Below are 20,027 nucleotides of genomic sequence, written 5' to 3' on the forward strand. Positions count from 1 at the left end.
TACTTAAGTATGTAAAAATTTATTTCATTTCATGTTGTACGAGGGTTTTACCCATTTCTCAAACCGTGTCAGAGTGAATCCGTGCTATAAAAGTACCGTGTTATATGGGGGATGGTACCAATTCTCAAACTGTGTCAGAGTGAATCCGTGCTATAAAAGTACCGTGTTATACGGGGGATGGTACCAATTCTCGAATCGTGTTAGAGTGAATCCGTGCTATAAAAGTACCGTGTTATACGGGGGATGGTACCAATTCTCGAATCGTGTTAGAGTGAATCCGTGCTATAAAAGTACCGTGTTATACGGGGGATGGTACCAATTCTCGAATCGTGTTAGAGTGAATCCGTGCTATAGAAGTTCCATGTTATACGGGGGTTACCTGTATTTCACGTCAACGAGGCTCTAAAAGATATTGCGAGAACAAGTAATGAAGGGAATGAGCATCAGTTACATAATGCATTTGCATGTGTAGTGGTATTTGGTAATTTCTGAGTTCATTATTGTTTTCTTTGTACAGCTTTCAAATCTAAACTGCACGTTTTGGGGTCCAATGAATTACAATATTGCTGGTTGCATTCCCACGCTGTTAAAAGTGAGTAAATGTTACGTAGGTTTCTTCGCACCTTAAGTACCTTTATAAGATATTCTTCCCTGTTATGATTTTTGAACCTGCAAGGCATATTTTAACCCTGGTAGTCAAAATTCCCAGCTTACTCCGATATTTTCCAATATTTTGTGATGATATTAGATATCTTTAGTCTTTATTTAAATATCATTTCTATAAATTGCTATCGATAATTATATGCGCGAGTAATTGTATTACCTTTTTGAATGTTCTCCCAGAAGACGTCGATGTAATCGTCGCGATCCCATCGATTGTGTTTGTGATAGAAACCGAATGGATTATGATGCTTTTCTTAATGCATCCTTTACCCATAGACAATTCTTGTCTTCCTCCTATTCTTCCGATCACAGAACTGCATCTGGAGCGTTACAGAATCGTTTAGATTATTATTAAATAATTTTCATACCCTTTGCCAGCGAATAATCTGATGTAATTTCTTTCTTTAATTCTTTCTACAAATCGGATGCATGTTTTTCTCTGGAAATGGTCCGTTGCTTTTAATATTTTTTCTTTCTGTGTGGCTCTAAAATATTTACATTTTTAACTGTTTTATTGTGTATTTACGACAAATTAATTTCACTAAAATTAAAAACAATACTCAAGAGATTTACGAGACTCTCGACTTTAAATATTGATAATTAAACTACTTGCATTATCGTGTTCGTATCCTAATATGTCTCCTTCGAACAAATCATCACTTGGACTATCTGAATGAATAAATACTGTACTTAATATTATTAAATTTACTAAAAGTAACGTTAATAAATTAAGAAACAAATTATAATCTACTCGACTCATCCGTAGCTATAACCACGGCAACACAAAGTATTAGATAATACATTTTCCATCTGTTTAATAAAAATTGCCATTTTCTATATATTTATACCGTCCACTATTGAAATTCGTGGGAAATTTGATAAGTTTAACAATAGTTACTTTATATAAAGATTAATTTATACTCGAACATTTGTTTAAAGTTGTAAACACTAACGAATTAATCCAATACATTAATTATTTATCCCCTGATAACTTTGTATGTTCTATTATTTATCCGAATTTATAAATATATCTTCGATTAAACATTGCCTTATAGTTTTAGACCAATTCAAAGAGAATCATTAAAACATTCGAAAATTATTGTTTTGTTTCTATATAAATTCTGAAATAGCAGATTTTCGTATTTCATTTTCATGTATTATTTTTCCCCGGAACCCCTTTACCTTCTGGGCCAGTGGCGCATTATCCTATGGACATAAAGGGCAATTATCTAAGGGCTCCATCAATAGGGAGCCTCAAACTATTCTTTTATAAGAAAAGATTTTTCTCCGAAGAAGAATGGGACCCCTAATTCAAATTCGCTGAAGCTATAACGATCTATTCTAATTATATCACCAAGATATAATTAACAAAAAATAATATCTCTAGCAATTCGTGTGCCGAATTTACAATAAATTTTTAATAATATAATAATTATTAACTTACTAAGAAACTTTTAGCGTGACGTCGGAACCTCTCAATTGACAAGTATATTTGAAACACCCGTCGTTGTTCGACCATTCTTGTCCATTTTCCAGTTTCTTTCTTCCGACGGGACAGAAACCTGAAAAAATTTAATAATTAGAAACAAATTAAGAAAATTTTTTTCATTCCTAAGCGTGCCGAAGTTTTCCACGTTAACACAATTACTTACGAAGAAAAGGATCCTCAAGAGCCACTTCCAGTGCAAAGATTAGGATTATCGACAGGACGAGTACGCAGGATTTCATTCCACTTTGTTATGTGTTTACTGTTATAACATTTAAGTTTGAATGTCAAGGTTGAAAGAATAAAAAGTTATATCGAAACAGGTTAATAATAATGGAAATTCTTTGAAAATAAACGTCATCGTCTATTTGCTTCTCAAATCTATGAATTATTTCTATGTTAACATTTATAAAATTTGCATAACTGAGTGATAAATTATTATTATTATTATTTTAAATGTAAGATTCTTTCATTTTAAAAATCCCATCTGACTTGTAAATGTGACTTTTAAATAAATAAATGACCTTGTTAAGGGGAGGTCAATCTTCGTGATTATATTATTGCTTTCTCGCTTGTCACTCAATGTCAAAAGAATAAAAATATAGGAGTTTAAATAGAAATTTATTAAAATATTACGTTTCGCGATTCGGAGAAGATTTAATTCTTGTTTTAAATTTATGACTTTTCCACGTAAACCTACACGAAAATATAATTGAATAGGACCAATTGTTTTTGACATTTTAAAAGGCCTTTCGTAATTACGACATTACTTATTAATTAATTTAAAGTTATGCGGTGTTTTACAGTATATTTCTGTGTAGTTTAAATAATAAATTTAAAATTAAAATATGCATTTTATAACTGCAATTTCTTATTAACTAAATTCACTAAAGTGGCATTTTGATTGGGCATGTAAACAGATAAAGATGGAATGCATTCTTTAGAAGGTTTTCTTACGCTAAAAACCTATAAGAAAAGGAAGGGAAGACATCAAAGAAATGATAAGAAGACAAGATTACTTTAAGTGAATAAAACACTAAAAAACAAAGACCGACGAGAGGAAGGCGTATCCAGTGCTTTCTAGTTACGAAACGACATTAAAGTATCAATTATAAGTAAGCTTTATTTATTTGTTTTTAATTTTTGACTTTTTCTGCCAGCTGACACTAACAGGGTCTTTTTCCACGCTCGTGACAAGTCCGTGAGGTGAGGGATGGGTCCCGATGTATCCGGGACACAGCTTTATTATTTTAGATTCTTCGAATAGTGTAGAGGAGCTAAACATTTCAAATAAGATTACACTTTCTTAGAATCGCATAACGTAATATTTTACTAAATTTCTGGTTTGGCTTTTTAATATTTTAACGTAGAGTGACGAGTGACAGCATGAAGGTGAAGATTGTTTTCCTCAACACAAGGTCATTTACTGATCTAAACGTGCATAAAAATCACATTCGAAAGTCGTAATATTGATTTTAAAGTTAATAAACTTTGTAATATTCCCTAAATAAAATTGATTAATATGAATTTTGCAAATTTTTCAAGTTAAATAAATAATATAAGTTAATATAGAAAACAATTAATAGATTTGTGACGTAGATAGACGTTGGCGTTTACTTTCAAAGAATTTCCATCAGCTGTCAATCTGTTTCGGTACAGCTTCATTGTTTCGGAGGAAATTTCAGCCTTGACATTCACACTCGAATAATATAAAAGTCAACTCTTCACGAGCTTGTGTACAGTTCGAAAATGAAATCTTGCGCACTCTTCGTTCTCTTGTTCGTCGTCATTTTTGCGGTGGAAGCGGCCCACGTTGATCCTTTCCTTCGTAAGTAATCGCGTTTATATCTTTCCTTAATTGAGAGATAACTTACTATTGTAATTTATATTATTTTTTTCAGGATTCTGCCCTATCGGAGGGAAGAAACTGGACAATGGACAAGAATGGTCGGACAACGATAGATGCTTCAAATATACTTGTCAATTGAGAGGTCCCGAAGTCACACTCAAAGTCTCTCAGTAAGTAGATTAGATTCTAATGAACTTTTAATAGTAAAATTGCTAGAGATATTTAAATTCTATAAGTTTTTCTTTTTAAATTACAATATATTGTTTACCCACGAGATTAACTTTTCTACGGACAAAAAATAATAATAATAATGATTTAGATTGGCCAATCGTTTAGAAATTTAAAATGCAAGCGAATTAATTATTATTTTTTAAAAATTTTTATTTTCTAGTTGTCCGGTAGAACGTTATGATCCAGCCCTGTGCCACGAAATTTCTGGAAAAGGGGCATTCCCCGATTGCTGCCCGAAAATCGTCTGTAAAAAATAAATGAGTTACGAATGTTCATTATTGATAATATATAAATCGACTTTTTTTTTGTATATCTTTTAAGGATTGGTCTACATTTAAAGAAAATAAACTTTTTATTGTGAAAAACGATTCATTTTCAAAATATGGTACATTAACGTGTACGAAGTTCATCACAAAATAAAATTTAACCGAGTTTTGTATCAAGATGTATGATCCAATAGTTAGTTATACAGTCGACCTCCCTATAACACTGTTGATTTTTCCGTTTTATATGAATTCCATGTTGTACGAATACCTTTGATTTTACAAATACGTGTGCCTGGCTGTGAACGGCTATGTATTTGTAAAATCTAAGGTACTGTAAAACATGGAATTCATATAAAACGGAAAAATCAACAGTGTTATAGGGAAGTCGACTGTATTTGGTAAGATACCATTATGTCTCTTATTATAATATTTTTTTTATTCCTTCTCTATATAATTGCTGTACTTTCTTTGACTTTTCTCTTTTATATGGTCTCTCAAAGCAAACAAACGAGAGCAATTATACTGCATTATTTGAAATCTGATATATATTTTATTTAAACGAAGCTGTGCCATGGCCGATATCGCTTCAGAATTAATATTTTCATTTTAAATACTGTATAAGCTTCTTCTAATAACACGGTATTTAATGTACTCCATTTTAAAATAGTTTAAAATCTCCATGACACTTTTTTCCGTCACAAAAACAAATAGAACGGAGGCACCGGAAATCAATGAATCATCACGAAACGTTTGAAGAACCAAGAGAAGCGAGATTGATTGTTACAAAGTGACGAAGTGATCGGGAATTGGGTGGAGCAGAGAATATAATAATAAATAACCAATACCAAAATTTCTAAAGTAATTTTATTGTGTCATTTTTGAAATACGTCGTTTTTATTAGGCGTACAATTTCTTGATACGTTCCACATCGCTACTGGTCATGCCACTCTTACTATAAGGTTCTGTAAGACGATGCCTGCCTGTTTTATCTTGCATGGTCGGAAGACGGTTAGGAACCTTAGAGAATGCGAATTCTCCATAAATCATAATAGAATTGTAGTCGAAAGCGTTAAAGATTTTGTTCTGGTGTGGTTGAAGAAGAGCAAACTGGGATTCCATTCCTGTTAATATGAAAATTATACGTTGTTGTAATTTGTACAAATTAACGTATTTCCTAAACGATAACGTACCTTGTTGTATATTATTCCAGTGAATAACCAGGTATTGATCTCTATCAGATCGATTCTGTTCGTGATAGAAACCGCAGGCATGAAGTAATTCGTGAATAATTGTTCCTACGAAATGGCAACCTTTGCCGAGTGATAGAGGTTGAGCACCTCCGGTACGTCCAACGTGAGAGTAACAACTGTATCGAATAAAATGCTTTATATATACAAAGATCTAAAAAAAATAAAAACATATAAAATTAAACCGAATAATTTACCCATCTCCAGCAAACATTCTAATATAATTGGATTCGTGTGTCCTCTTGACGAATTTAAGGGCACTACCGGTTACACTCATTATATGCTGCATGGCTTGACTGATCAAATGTGACTGAGCCACTACAGAAAATTTTTCAAACGTTATATTTAAATAAACAAACTGTGAATTTTTAATCTAAAAATATATTTAAATAATTTTAAAATTAGTCGTTAACCAACTCAGAGAATAGTCGACGATGTAAGGTACAACTCCATTTGGCCATCTTGCACTTAGATTTGGAATGGCATTTCTCACCTAAATATAATTACGAAATTAAATTTAAAACTTAAATATAATATGGAATTAAAAGTGATTTTAATAATAATTTAGAATTAAACGGAATTTACATCGTTATCTTCGACACCGATGATGTCACCTTGGAATAGATCGGGATTATGTAATGCAATGTACGGCAAATCGACTGAAAATGTAAGAAAACGTTAATATTCAGTTAAGAAAATCTTAAAATCATTAAAAAATTATCTCAAATGTTACCATTTCGGGCCAAAGCCACCGTGAATAAGGCTGCAAGGTAGAACAACATGTTGAATGATGGAATTACTAGATTTCCCAGTAAGCTACTGTAAGAGTGAAACTAACCCAGTATTTATACCTAAAGTCATAATCTTTCGATATTATAATCTTTGATACTAATATCTGCAGATTATTTTAATGTGACTTTAAACACCTGTTTAGTCTGAAGGCAATTTACATTTTCTCACAATTCAATCCTTACGCCCTTTTCTTCGATAGAAGTTTCTAAGCATTGCTTTAAAATGTAACATTTTTCGGGTCGTTATTAGATATTATAATAAAAAAAATTAGAAAATTAAGAGTAATTCTATGTTTATAATACTTCATATACAAACGTAACATACCAAACACATTAAAATATTATATCGTTCGGACGAACTGATGCATTTAGCATCCATTGCACAAAATGATTGTTTTGTAATTCCAGATACTCTCAATTATGAGTTGCAAAAGGAATTACAACTTTTTTCTTGCAAAATTAGTGAAAATATAACTTAAAATATGAGCAAATATTTAAGTATTTGAATCTATTTTTAATCTATTTTTTACAGTGGTTAACTTTCTTTAAGCCATTCTATGTGTATTTATGTGTATATATACAAATGATAAAAGAGTTTACACGTTAGAATAAATTATTATTGGCATATTTGTAAATATATTGAGTTAAAACTTTCTCTTAAGCGTGCGGAAATCCCAGAGAATTCGCCCCTGCTATATACGAGGGCGGTTTTTTTTTTCAAGCTCCGATGGCTCATAAAATAAAGACAAGAGTAAATAACAAAATGAATTTATTACCAAAAGTTAGGTACGAACATGGTTACTTTTCGACATAATTACCGTGAAGATTGAGGAATTTGTCATATCTGTGGACGAGCTTTTTCATCCCCTTCTTATAGAACGTTGTTGCCAGTAATTGAGATGGCCTTAACAACGTTGTTTTGAAGATCGTCATTAGCCTCAAATATCTGCCATGCTAGCCACGTTTTCAGTTCAGGAAAGAAAGAGGAAGACTTCACACATTAAAAAGTTCCAAGCTGGGTTGGAAGTCTTCGCCACCTTTAAACACCCAGAGTATAACCCCGATTTAGCGCCGCGACTTTCACCTCTTTCCTGAACAGAAAAAGTGTCTAAGAGAGCAGAGATATGACAAATTCCTCAATCTTCACTGTGATTATGTCGAAAAGTAACCATTTTTTGTACCTAACTTTTGGTAATAAATTCATTTTGTTATTTACACTTTATTTATATTATTTAATTATTCACTTTAATTATATTGTATAAACAAATAAATAATGTTCTTAAGAACAAAATTTAAGAAAATAATTTTATTTATTTATTCGAATGATGCTATATCGTTATTATTAACTTTACACAAGAACCGGAGAGTGATGTAAAGTTAAGAATGGCGAATCTTGGATCAATAAAATAATTGCATTTACAATAACGTGAGTTTATTTTTAATCAAGATTTATTTTACAATTAAATTTTAAATATTAATTTTTAACTCTAATTTATTTCGGAAAAAAGAAAAAAAAAAAAAACCATCTTGTTTTTAAAATGAAACAACAGAAGTTAATTTTCACACGTGATTAATTTTTTTTAAAGATAATAGATTACTGAATCGGAATTAATATTACTTCATCAATATACGATAGAGATAAAATTTATTAATTCTTCGATAATTTTTTTTCTAAATTACATTTTTTTTTTATTAATTTAAAATAAAAAACTAAATTATGATTAGTTATCATCGTCAATAACATCATCATCATCATCATCTTATCCAGTTGTTAATTGGAGTTCCATATTGCCATATTTTGCCATCTTTTCGCCTTTAGATATCTTCCTCCGGACTATCATCCGGGTTTCCTTTATTTATAATTATTTAACTCTTTCTTTTTATTATTCAAACCATTCCAAAACTGTACCAGTTGGTCTAAAGGTGCTGTTTGGTCCACTACTAGTTTGATTTCTAGTAACAGATAATTATTTTTTATTCTGGAGTTGTTTATTCTGTTGGTCTACGAGAGTTTAAATAGTTTACTTCCAATTTAATTAATTATGTTTCCATATATATGCTATATATGCTTTTTTTATGTTATTAGGTCTACATATCTTTATAGGCCATATCAGATATTTTACTGGTCCTTGAGCTTAAAAAGGTTGAGAAACGTTGATTAAGTCGAAGAGAAAACAGTCTGTTTTTTGTCGCTTAAGTAACTTAAAGCCATTTAAGAGCAGTTGTTTCTAATATAAGGTTGATATTTTATCAATTTTACTTTGAAGATAATAGGTAGAAATAGAATCGTTATAGTTCAAATTATGAATTGATGTGATAAAGCGGTTTTATTGTATTTGCAATTTGTTTAAATTGTAATATGAACAGGAAACCATAAATAAATATCATGTTTCTAAGTTTTGTTTGGATACAAGTATGATGATATAGACGTTTTATTAAATTTAAGTTGCAATTGATCGTCGTTTAAATACTTATACATAAATTTATATAATGTTCCCCAGCACAGAGTTTCGACCACGTAATACGACGTAAACATAAAGTTTGCGTATTGGTCGTCTCTTCTTTGATAAAGAAAACAACGCGATACTCTTATCGATTCCCGCAGCCACCAACCATAAATACGAAGAAAACACAGAGAAGAATGGCAAACTACATTTGTAGGAATCATGTCGAACGAATATATTTTGTCATTCGATTGCTCCATCGTCAAACAATGGCGACTTGGTCAATTATACGGTGCTGTACAATTACATGTAAGAATAGCTTTTTTTAATTGAAAAGCGTTGCAGATAAGACACAGATGAATACAATACAAATATAATTATTAATTAATTAATAAATAATAATATTTTTAATAGGAAGATAGAACGAAATGAAGCTTTACCGTAGAAATAAGGTTTAATTCTGGGTAAAACATTCTCTGTCATTGCATGCTCGAGAAAGTGTTTTTCAACTACACTCAACAAAAAACATTAACTTTTTCTTTCTATTTTTACAATGTTTACTAAATCATGTCAAATATTTTTTTTATCTTTGAGCAATTCCGAGTACTTAGGCTTGCGACTTGTGCCCGGTTCGGGTTTTTGAAGTGGTTTGTAATTGAAAAGTGATAAAAAACAATAGACTTAGTAACTGGAATGTGTATATTTATAATAAATATACCCGAGTATTTATAATAATGAAACTGCAAATAACAAAAAATTACTTGCGTTATGTTAAAAAAGAGGCGCGCTTTAGGGGATGGGGACTACACAGTATTTTTTCTAGGTTGACGAAGAATATCATGCCAAATTTTGTGCCGATAAGTTGAACGTTATAGGACCCTTTGCGTAACAAACATACGTACAGTACTATACATACATATGTATTGCAACTGTATACATAATTTATTTACAATAATACGTTAACAATATATCTAATTCAACAGTAACTCTGATACCAGCAGAGCCGTGATCAGTTACTAGTCGATGTAATGCTCCCTTGTCCATTTGTTTATATAGCTTAGTGTCGATTCTAGGATGTAAGTACTCATACCAACTTTAATCTAGATCGGTTTAAGAATGAAGATTTGTATAAACGACAAATCAACAAGAATCCATTTATAAATAATGTACTGTATATATAAATTTTGATGTTTCGTGTGCCAAATTGTCAATTTTATACATTTTTCAGTCATGAAAAAACTTTCGAGTATCGCGTGGTGCCGCTTTCACAGTTTTGCCTTCGTTAAACTGCAAATTTCTTTGAAAAGAAATTTTTATTGTTTATTTTAACTGTTAAAATCACAATTTTTTTCTTTTATACAGTTTATGTAAAAAAGTATTAAAAGGGCCTTTAAATCAAGTACTTTGTGGGGCTGACCGAATTCACAATTGACGTAGAAAAAGACCGTCTTAAAGCTCGCGGAGTGGAAAAGTAAAAATAAAAAATATATTGTAAAAGTTCGTGCACGCGCTTGTTACATCACGATAATTTCATCGGCTGCAGCAATAATTAATATATATTGTTTTGTAGGAGAACAAAAAAACATCTTATTGTTAACGGCTGTATTGTCAGGTGTATTTGGCTGGACAGCGATTCGCACCCAATGGCGATAAATTGTACTGTGTCGAATGCTTCGGAAAATTGTTTGCAGAAAGATGCACCAGCTGCAACACACCAGTTATCGGTTAGTTTTATTCAATGTTTGTTTACTTAGAAGTTTAATTCATTTATTCGATTTTTATTATATATATTATAGGCATTACTCGAACGTGTTTCTAACACCGAAATCGGAGTAACGATTGCTTCTTGCGCGCGGTGTGCAAAACATCGCTCGTGGAAAAGGATTTATTACAGATGGAGCGGATATGCCGTGTCCAGGATGCACTAAACCAAAAATAATGATGCGATACGTTATCCTTTAAAATCGTATAACAAAATTTAAATGAATTATCTCAACAGAACGAAAATAATAATAAAATTTAAAATCGCAGTTTTCTCAACTTTGTACAGTATTCTAGTTTAACGCGATTTAATTCCAATCATCATTAAGACGATAATAAAGTTGTAAAAAGTTCTAGCAGCCAGTTGTGTAACTTTCCTGGCTGTTACGAGATTTTATTTTAAAAATAACTTTTATGTAGTTAATCATAATAAATAAATAAATTTGTATGTGGCCATCTGTTACGAGATTTTATTATTATGTATTTGCAACAAATTGCCTCGTGGTATGGGAGTATAAAAAACAGCTATCAATGGAATCTTGATTTCTTCGTCTGGCCAGTCTTATAAGACAATTGAAAAGAGTCATAAACTTGTGATTTTTTATAGCAATTAAGGCATTATAGTTATAAAAAGTTTATGTATTTTTAATTATTATAAAATGGCAAAACACTCAATTTTAAAGAAAGAGATGAGTTTTATAAAAAAAAAAAAAAACCTGTAAATGCTAAGAAGAAAAATCTTCATTCAGACCGACTTTAATTGAGATATGACATGTGACCACCCTCTATCTCTCTGTCCGCTCGAATTTTCAGTATAAAAATTTAATAGCATCAATGCCACTCATATACAAGCTACCATGACAAATTTCGTTTCTTAATCACCATTCTGAGATATTAAATGAAGTAGACACCAACACACACACATATATATGCATGGAGGGTCAACTGATTCCAATACTTTCCCGTGTTATGTACTACATAACAAGCCGGGAAAGTAAAACGACCAAACATTAATAATAATACTGCAACTGATGTTATATCAATTGCAGCAAATTATGAATGCTTGGTTCTTTTACAATTGATATAACATCAGTCTCAGCAAATTATGAAGAAATTGTGATAAAATTACTTAATGAAAATTTTGCACGTTATTAGCGAGAAAAGCTTTCTCTCCGATTATTTCGTCCGTGACATCAGCCTTATCCACGTTTAGGACACGAGTTTTTTTTATCTAATACAAGATATACCGAAATATAGATCGATTACGATCAGCCCGTATGCTCGAGCATCGAGCGCCGTGACGTCGCCAAAGGCCTCGACGTAAAATCCGATTATTCTTATACAGTAGTACAGTACTGTACATCCGCCATTATTAAATTTTTTCCGCATACCTTGCTGGTACGGGTACCTCTGATTGAGAATCGTTGATGTAAGGTCATAACTTCGATACAATTTTGCTAGTTGGATCCCGACAAAAATATCTTTTACGTCGGGGTGGATAAAGCGATACTTGGAATTTGCCATAGTGTTTCGGTACAAAGTTCCATTTATTCTCCTATTTTTGATACCCTCGAGAATATTTGTCAGACGTTCGTTTGGATATCATAAGAGGGAGGTAAAGACAGGACGAAAACTCTAGAAACAAAGACTAAAGCTCGTCTTTTACCCCCGCCGTAGGTTAGAAAAAGCTCCTTTAGCGCTGGCATGGGAAAAAGAGTTAATTTAAAATCCTTCGCGCAAATAATGAAAAATAATTATAACTACGATTATAATACATTAAAACACCTTTAAATAAAATTTGTTTTCACGGCAATAATGACGAAGAAATCTACCAAGTTCTCGGAACCATCTATTTTATATTAATTAAGGAACAATTACTTTTTGCAATTAAATAGTAAAAAATAATCGAAATAAAAAAAATTTGCGCAAGAATTTATACTTATACGCTCCTTATCTTTAAATTTTAAACCCAGGCATCCCCATCCAATTAAGTGGTAAGAAGCAAAGTGAAGAATACGACCATCGCTCGACTCTTAACTTTTATTTCTTCGAAACCCTAATTCGACTAATTCCGAGCCATTTTTTTCGGCGGAGACTCGCGAGAGGTCCTAAAACTTTGGCGAAAAGTCTTAACGGTCATTAATTACGAACCTCTAATAGAAAATTATATCAAATAAATGAATCAAATATGTAAGATTTTTTTAATTCATGATTTGTCCCACGATTTGGAGTTGATAAATTTCCAATTTGATTTCGATTTATCTTTCGAAAAATGTTGCCCACCGTCGAACTAGACAATTGGAGTTACCCATTCCACCCACTGGTGCAACTTCCCCATTGCGAGGAAGAGAAAACTCCTCATCCGACTACGTCGTTAATGAGGAATTTTCTGTGATAAAATAGTGATTACCATTCCTTACTTTGACGTTTGTTTGGTACAAATTAGTCGGATGGGAAAGAAAATATTTAAAAAATAGGAAATAACTTTTCCGCTTATATTACAAAAGTGAATTAATCATCTTTTGTTTTAAATCCATAATTTTCCTGTGTAATTTTACGAATATTGATTTTTATGGTAAGTATAGTTTTTAAGCATTTGCTCTCAAAAGACACTTCGTTTACGGTGACTAGAACCGTAAATCCTACGATATTTGATGACTGTCATTTTGAAAAATTTCTCTTGACAAATCTTACGTTTATACGTAAAAAGACGAGAGAAACTAAAAATTGTGCCCCGGGTGAGGATCGAACTCACGACCTTCAGATTATGAGACTGACGCGCTGCCTACTGCGCTACCGAGGCAGTGTGAACGTTGTCTTTAAATAGTATGTATAAAGAAATGGGGTTACATTCCAAACCTTTGTAACTCATAGGCTTTGGCTGAATACGATTCTTTTAATTTACAAATCGATGACATTATGTTCGAAATATAGGTCTAATATTCCGAAATCTTTTCGATAAAGCTCCCCGACTGAAAATTTCTCACGATATTTCGTACGTAAGGTAGGACCATTCGCTTATACTGTCAAATCTCTATTTAACGCCGTCATTAATTTAAAGGAAAGATAAGATTCCGGCATCGGCGAGAGAAGTGCACCTCGACAATTACGACATTTCCTACGACGTTACGCGTAAGATCTCACCACCGACACCGTCACTTCTGTTTTATACGTTTTACCATTAAGTGACGGTGTCGATGGTGAAATCTTACGCGTAACGTCGTAGGAAATGTCGTAATTGTCGAGGTGCACTTCTCTCGCCGATGCCGGAATCTTATCTTTCCTTTAAATTAATGACGGCGTTAAATAGAGATTTGACAGTATAAGCGAATGGTCCTACCTTACGTACGAAATATCGTGAGAAATTTTCAGTCGGGGAGCTTTATCGAAAAGATTTCGGAATATTAGACCTATATTTCGAACATAATGTCATCGATTTGTAAATTAAAAGAATCGTATTCAGCCAAAGCCTATGAGTTACAAAGGTTTGGAATGTAACCCCATTTCTTTATACATACTATTTAAAGACAACGTTCGCACTGCCTCGGTAGCGCAGTAGGCAGCGCGTCAGTCTCATAATCTGAAGGTCGTGAGTTCGATCCTCACCCGGGGCACAATTTTTAGTTTCTCTCGTCTTTTTACGNACAAAACTGCGAAAACGACACCACGCGATACTCGGAAGTTTTGCATGTCTGTGAAAAATGTAGGAAATTGACAATTTGGCACCTGAAACATCAAAGCAAATGCTTAAAAACTATACTTACCATAAAAATCAATATTCGTAAAATTACACAGGAAAATTAAGGATTTAAAACAAAAAGATGATTAATTCACTTTTGTAATATAAGCGGAAAAGTTATTTCCTATTTTTTAAATATTTTCTGTCCCATCCGACAAAAACAACAGAAAACAGAAGTGACGTTGACATAATTTTGGAGGCAATGCGGAAAACTGACGTTTAGGATGTCTTATCTCGTTTGGTGGACTCGCGACTTTTCGGTCGAAATATTTCGGTTTAACTCCATGGCTTCTCAAACGCTGTAACTAGCCAAGTAATATAAATTTTCCAGTTTTATACACTTAAGAGACGGATTATTTATTTCCCTTTTTAAATGTTCATGATCTTCTTATCGTACATTTTAAAATTAATAATCGATACTAATTTCTATTCATTTAATTTTATCGATATTCGACAGATGTCGCCACCTTACAAGCGTATGCCAATGCGCATACAATTGCGTAGAAAGCGCTGTATCGGTAGTTAATTTTTCAAACGACGTCAACAATCCCGAATAATCCATATTTAATAAATAAGCATCAACAAAAGTTATTAAAAATATTGGAAAATTCAATATCAACTTAATTGTAATTATTAATTAGCGTAATTAATTCGGAATTAGGCTATAAAAAGTTTTGTTTTCTTCGAATAAATCTTTACTAGATTAAAAACGTGTGTTTGCTGGAATTAAAAACAATATATTGTTGTTACATTCTCAATAAATGCGTCGATAATTAATTGAAATAACGATAAATGGTATTTCTTTCCTTCTTAGGGAGTGGCTGATAAGAAATGTTAAACATTTTCAACCTCTCCAATTTAACAATTCGAACAGATAAACGTTACTACATTAATAACACGGTATTATTGTATATAACCTGTATTTTGTATCCGTTTGAAGTCCTCCTAGTCTATTGTATTATTCTACAAATTTGACTCTCCCTTTTTTTTCTGAAATAGATTATTATTATTTTTGTTGTTGTTGTTGTTGTCGTAATATGGAGTGATTTAAGCCATTCTATGTGTATTTATGTGTATATATACAAATGATAAAAGAGTTTACACGTTAGAATAAATTATTATTAGCATATTTGTAAATATATTGAGTCAAAACTTTCTCTTAAGCATGCGGAAATCCCAGAGAATTCGCCCCTGCTATATACGAGGGCGGTGTTTTTTTTCAAGCTCCGATGGCTCATAAAATAAAGACAAGAGTAAATAACAAAATGAATTTATTACCAAAAGTTAGGTACGAACATGGTTACTTTTCTACATAATTACCGTGAAGATTGAGGAATTTGTCATATCTGTGGACGAGCTTTTTCATCCCCTTCTTATAGAACGTTGTTGCCAGTAATTGAGATGGCCTTAACAACGTTGTTTTGAAGATCGTCATTAGCCTCAAATATCTGCCATGCTAGCCACGTTTTCAGTTCAGGAAAGAAAGAGGAAGACTTCACACATTAAAAAGTTCCAAGCTGGGTTGGAAGTCTTCGCCACCTTTAAACACCCAGAGTATAACCCCGATTTAGCGCCGCGACTTTCACCTCTTTCCTGAACAGAAAAAGTGTCTAAGAGAGCAGAGATATGACAAATTCCTCAATCTTCACTGTGATTATGTCGAAAAGTAACCATTTTTTGTACCTAACTTTTGGTAATAAATTCATTTTGTTNATAATAATTATATATGTTTTAAATAAGAATTTCCATACATTTCATCATGAAAATTGTTTATCGATATAAGTGTCAGGAAAAAGTAATGTTACATTTGTCCTGTAATGTTTTCGTAGTAAGCTATTTTTAACCTTTTTTATTTTTTATTAAAATAATATTACCATAGTAATGAATAACTATTTCTACATGCCTTGTATGTGCTGTATACCTGGTTGCGTAGGAAAATATATATTCAGTGTCTATATTAAGTTTCAACAGGATTTGATTTGTAAAGCAAACCAATGGATTACAGAATTTGTAGAAAAAAATACAGATAAAAGTTACTTCTTGATGTTTAAAAACGTCTCAATATTAAAATCTTTGATATCACGTAATTTATTTAATATTAAAATTATTGCAAAATCTTCAATTAATTTCAATACACACAAAAGCTAGTGAAATTATAAATAAATGCCTTTTATCAAGTTTTAGATTAAATGTCTATAACTATAATGTCTGCCCGCTCTCACAACAACAACAATACGTAGGTTGACGTCATTCAGCTGACCAATCAGAGTGTTGTGCCATCTGGATATTTAGTCACACGTCAAAGGACAAAGATTCCGCACAAAGATATCGCATCATTATTTTTGGTGTAGTGCATCCTGGACACGGGATATCCGCTCCATCTGTAATAAATCCTTTTCCACGAGCGATGTTTTGCACACCGCACACGAGAAGCAATCGTTACGCCGACTTTGGTGTTAGAAAGAGGTATAACACGTTCGAGTAATGCCTATAATATATATAATAAAAATCGAATAAATGAATTAAACTTCTAAGTAAACAAACATTGAATAAAACTAACCGATAACTGGTGTGTTGCAGCTGGTGCATCTTTCTGCAAACAATTTTCCGAAGCATTCGACACAGTACAATTTATCGCCATTGGGTGCGAATCGCTGTCCAGCCAAATACACCTGACAATACAGCCGTTAACAATAAGATGTTTTTTTGTTCTCCTACAAAACAATATATATTAATTATTGTTGCAGCCGATGAAATTATCGTGATGTAACAAGCGCGTGCACGAACTTTTACAATATATTTTTTATTTTTACTTTTCCACTCCGCGAGCTTTAAGACGGTCTTTTTCTACGTCAATTGTGAATTCGGTCAGGCCCACAATGTACTTGATTTAAAGGCCCTTTTAATGCTATTTTACATAAACTGAATAAAAGATAAACGTTAATTTGTGATTTTAACACTTTAAATAATAAAAATTTCTTTTCAAAGAAATTTGCTGTTTACCGAAGACAAAACTGCGAAAACGACACCACGCGATACTCGGAAGTTTTGCATGTCTGTGAAAAATGTAGGAAATTGACAATTTGGCACCTGAAACATCAAAATCTAGATATACAGTATATAGGCTATAAATGAATTCTTGTTAGTTTGTCCTTTATACAAATCTTTATTCTTAAACCGATCTAGATTAAACTTTGAGTACTACTTGAGTACTACTTACATCCTAGAATCGACACTAAGCTATATAAACAAATGGACAAGGGGACATTACATCGACTAGTAACTGATCACGGCTCTGCTGGTATCAGAGTTACTGTTGAATTAGATATATTATTAACGTATTATTGTAAATAAATTATGTATACAGTTGCAATACATATATATGTATGCAAAGGGTCCTATAACGTTCAATTTATCCGCACAAAATTTGGCATGATATTCTCCATCAACCTAGAAAAAATACTGTGGAGTCCCCATCCCCTAAAGCGACTTCCCCTAAGGACCGAAATGCATTCATTTTAGAAAAATAAAGTGATTTTCTACGGCTGGTCTTGGGACCAGTGACAGTGTAATAAGTCTAGCAATAAAGAAAGGCCAACGTAGTGCTCACAAGTATATATTTTTTGTTTTATACAAATAACTTTTAGGACTTTCGACTCTAAAGAAAGTCACATATAACTGGCCATGACAAGAGCATGGACATGGAAGTTCACATCTACCACTTTTATGATTCTCCTTGCAATAGATGATACTCACTTTTATGATTTATAATCATTGCAAAGGCTAACTGACTGGAAATTGCAGCCGTTTAAACTGAAATAGTATAGCAATAGGAATTAATGGTATTCTTGGAATTAACACATGTTCTCCTGTTGCAGTTTCTGTTGATATTTTTTCCTTGATGGTATTCGGCATCATTTTTTACCATCATTCTCGTCCGATTGCATTACTTTGATTAAGTCCAAATTTCGCAAAATCATTACTGGTTTAAAACTTTTAATTAAAACCATTAAAAACATTCTTTTATTTTCAGTTTACAAATATTTAGAGGTAATGTAATGTACGTGAAAGTCTCATTTTTCAATGGGTTGCTCACCTGAAGTTTCTGGGATGTCTTTACGTTTCTGACACCTATAGACGTCAGTTTCCCTTAGAAAGTTCCTCCGAGAGGAACCTTGGTTTGACCTTTCTGTTGCATTACCTCATCCTGTAATTCAATCGAGGCGTCTTTCCCATCTCTTACTCTATTTGGACTTACAAGGAGACCCTACGGCTTTGGGGAAACGGATTTTGATGATCTTTGGTGTCGAGATAGTACACCTTGTGAGTGTACTATCTGTAAAATACTAAAGTGCAATACTCAAATATAATCGAGAAAAACAAACTTAAAGTTTTTTTAGCACTTTATATATAAATTATACGTGCTTCCATTTGAGCGTCCTGTGGCTGAGTGGGTAGACGGGTTTAGCCACCGTTGTGTGCGGACGTGTGATGGCCTCGCACTCTGTTTCCAGTGCTGAAAGCATGGGTGATTCGCCCAGTACAACCCGTTATAATAGAAGTGCCTTATCGAATGCAGAAATTATGAAGCTATTAAACTTTCCGAATGATGTAGACTGGCGGAAGACCCTACTTTTTGTCGTCGATCCTGAAAACGGTCCTTACAATATTCAAGACTTTGTACCTGAACTAACCTGTAAGAGTAGTCATTGACTTAAAGGATATCATTCATTTCGGCGCCTCTGTAGTGACCCATGTCTTTACCATCGGACTTAAGAATAAAGCTACAGCGAAAACTCTCTTGAATAAAGGAACCATTAATGTACAATGTAAGCTTTGTGATATCATAAATATAGAAAACCGGAAAATAACAGCGACAATACACTAGCTCACTGCCGAACTATCCCACGTAGTTGTGACGAAACATTTTGTAAATTACGGGAGAATAATAAAATGCGAATTTGTTAAATGCAACGTCGAGGGATTAGAGCATATTCTTACAAACAAACGACGGATATGGATAGAATTAAAAAGGGATGTGAACTTAGAATCACTGCCATAGTTTATTAAGGTCAAAGGTATGTCGGGAGCGGTCGTAACAGCCAGCCGTTCCCCGTTATGTTACCGATGTAAAAATGTAGGCCACTTACGGAGGACGTGCACTACGCCGAAATGTAAAAAATTAAACAAATTCGGCCATATCGAGGATCAATGTTTGGGAGTCACTTATGCGTTCAAGCTAAAAATTAAAACGGACTGGGTAGACCTTATGGACGATTTAGACCAGTGTTTCTCAACCTCTAACAAATCGTCGCCCCCGCCAACATGGAAAAATACCCACATGGGGGCGATATCGCCCCTGTTGAGAAACTGATTTAGACAAAGGATGTTCTGGAAGTAAACAGAACAATAAAAATAGTCCAACTACTGCCGCAGGCATTAACGAACTCAAGATATCTCTTAACAAAGAGGTAAATGTAGTAGAAGTAACCACTGCCCAGGCATTAACGAACTCAAGATATCTCTTAACAAAGAGATAAATGAAGTGGA

At 32.8% G+C, this 20,027-nt stretch overlaps 2 protein-coding genes, 1 long non-coding RNA gene and 2 other non-coding genes across 5 annotated transcripts; 2 read left to right on the plus strand and 3 right to left on the minus strand.

The window, feature by feature from the left end:
- Window positions 1-1,272: 1,272 nt before the first annotated feature.
- LOC111615048 lies at window positions 1,273-2,434 on the minus strand. The gene is made up of 3 exons (XR_002755025.1): window positions 2,316-2,434; window positions 2,108-2,225; window positions 1,273-1,332 (listed from the first exon to the last, which is right to left on the minus strand). It is a non-coding gene; the product is annotated as an uncharacterized LOC111615048 (long non-coding RNA).
- A 1,390-nt stretch (window positions 2,435-3,824) lies between these two features.
- On the plus strand, window positions 3,825-4,757 carry LOC111615046 (venom peptide MmKTx1-like). Its single transcript, XM_023356422.1, has 3 exons — window positions 3,825-3,977; window positions 4,051-4,168; window positions 4,390-4,757. Exons 1-3 carry the CDS (start codon window positions 3,899-3,901, stop codon window positions 4,484-4,486), a joined length of 294 nt encoding a protein of 97 aa, XP_023212190.1. The 5' UTR covers window positions 3,825-3,898; the 3' UTR covers window positions 4,487-4,757.
- Window positions 4,758-5,341: 584 nt separating this feature from the next.
- Window positions 5,342-6,574, minus strand: LOC111615045 (astacin-like metalloprotease toxin 5). The gene is made up of 6 exons (XM_023356421.1): window positions 6,476-6,574; window positions 6,328-6,401; window positions 6,160-6,235; window positions 5,940-6,060; window positions 5,686-5,861; window positions 5,342-5,616 (listed from the first exon to the last, which is right to left on the minus strand). Exons 1-6 carry the CDS (start codon window positions 6,522-6,524, stop codon window positions 5,393-5,395), a joined length of 720 nt encoding a protein of 239 aa, XP_023212189.1. The 5' UTR covers window positions 6,525-6,574; the 3' UTR covers window positions 5,342-5,392.
- Window positions 6,575-13,468: 6,894 nt separating this feature from the next.
- On the minus strand, window positions 13,469-13,541 carry Trnam-cau. Its single transcript has one exon. It is a non-coding gene; the product is annotated as a tRNA-Met (tRNA).
- A 738-nt stretch (window positions 13,542-14,279) lies between these two features.
- Trnam-cau lies at window positions 14,280-14,352 on the plus strand. Its single transcript has one exon. It is a non-coding gene; the product is annotated as a tRNA-Met (tRNA).
- The last annotated feature ends 5,675 nt before the right edge of the window (window positions 14,353-20,027 follow it).

Source organism: Centruroides sculpturatus, unplaced genomic scaffold, assembly GCF_000671375.1.
Source record: "Centruroides sculpturatus isolate CEXI.00-Female unplaced genomic scaffold, Cexi_2.0 scaffold2367, whole genome shotgun sequence".
In the NCBI taxonomy this organism is placed as follows: Eukaryota; Metazoa; Arthropoda; class Arachnida; order Scorpiones; family Buthidae; genus Centruroides; species Centruroides sculpturatus.

Bases quoted from the DNA above. Each gene is read 5' to 3' on its own strand.
- LOC111615045 (XM_023356421.1), bottom strand. From the start codon at position 6,524: ATGTTGTTCTACCTTGCAGCCTTATTCACGGTGGCTTTGGCCCGAAAT. The intron at 6,402-6,475 runs GTAACATTTGAG...TTACATTTTCAG, and splicing joins GGTGGCTTTGGCCCGAAATG to TCGATTTGCCGTACATTGCA. The intron at 5,617-5,685 runs GTACGTTATCGT...TCATATTAACAG, and splicing joins CTGGAATAATATACAACAAG to GAATGGAATCCCAGTTTGCT.
- LOC111615046 (XM_023356422.1), top strand. From the start codon at position 3,899: ATGAAATCTTGCGCACTCTTCGTTCTCTTGTTCGTCGTCATTTTTGCG. The intron at 3,978-4,050 runs GTAAGTAATCGC...TATTTTTTTCAG, and splicing joins CCACGTTGATCCTTTCCTTC to GATTCTGCCCTATCGGAGGG. The intron at 4,169-4,389 runs GTAAGTAGATTA...TTTATTTTCTAG, and splicing joins GTCACACTCAAAGTCTCTCA to TTGTCCGGTAGAACGTTATG.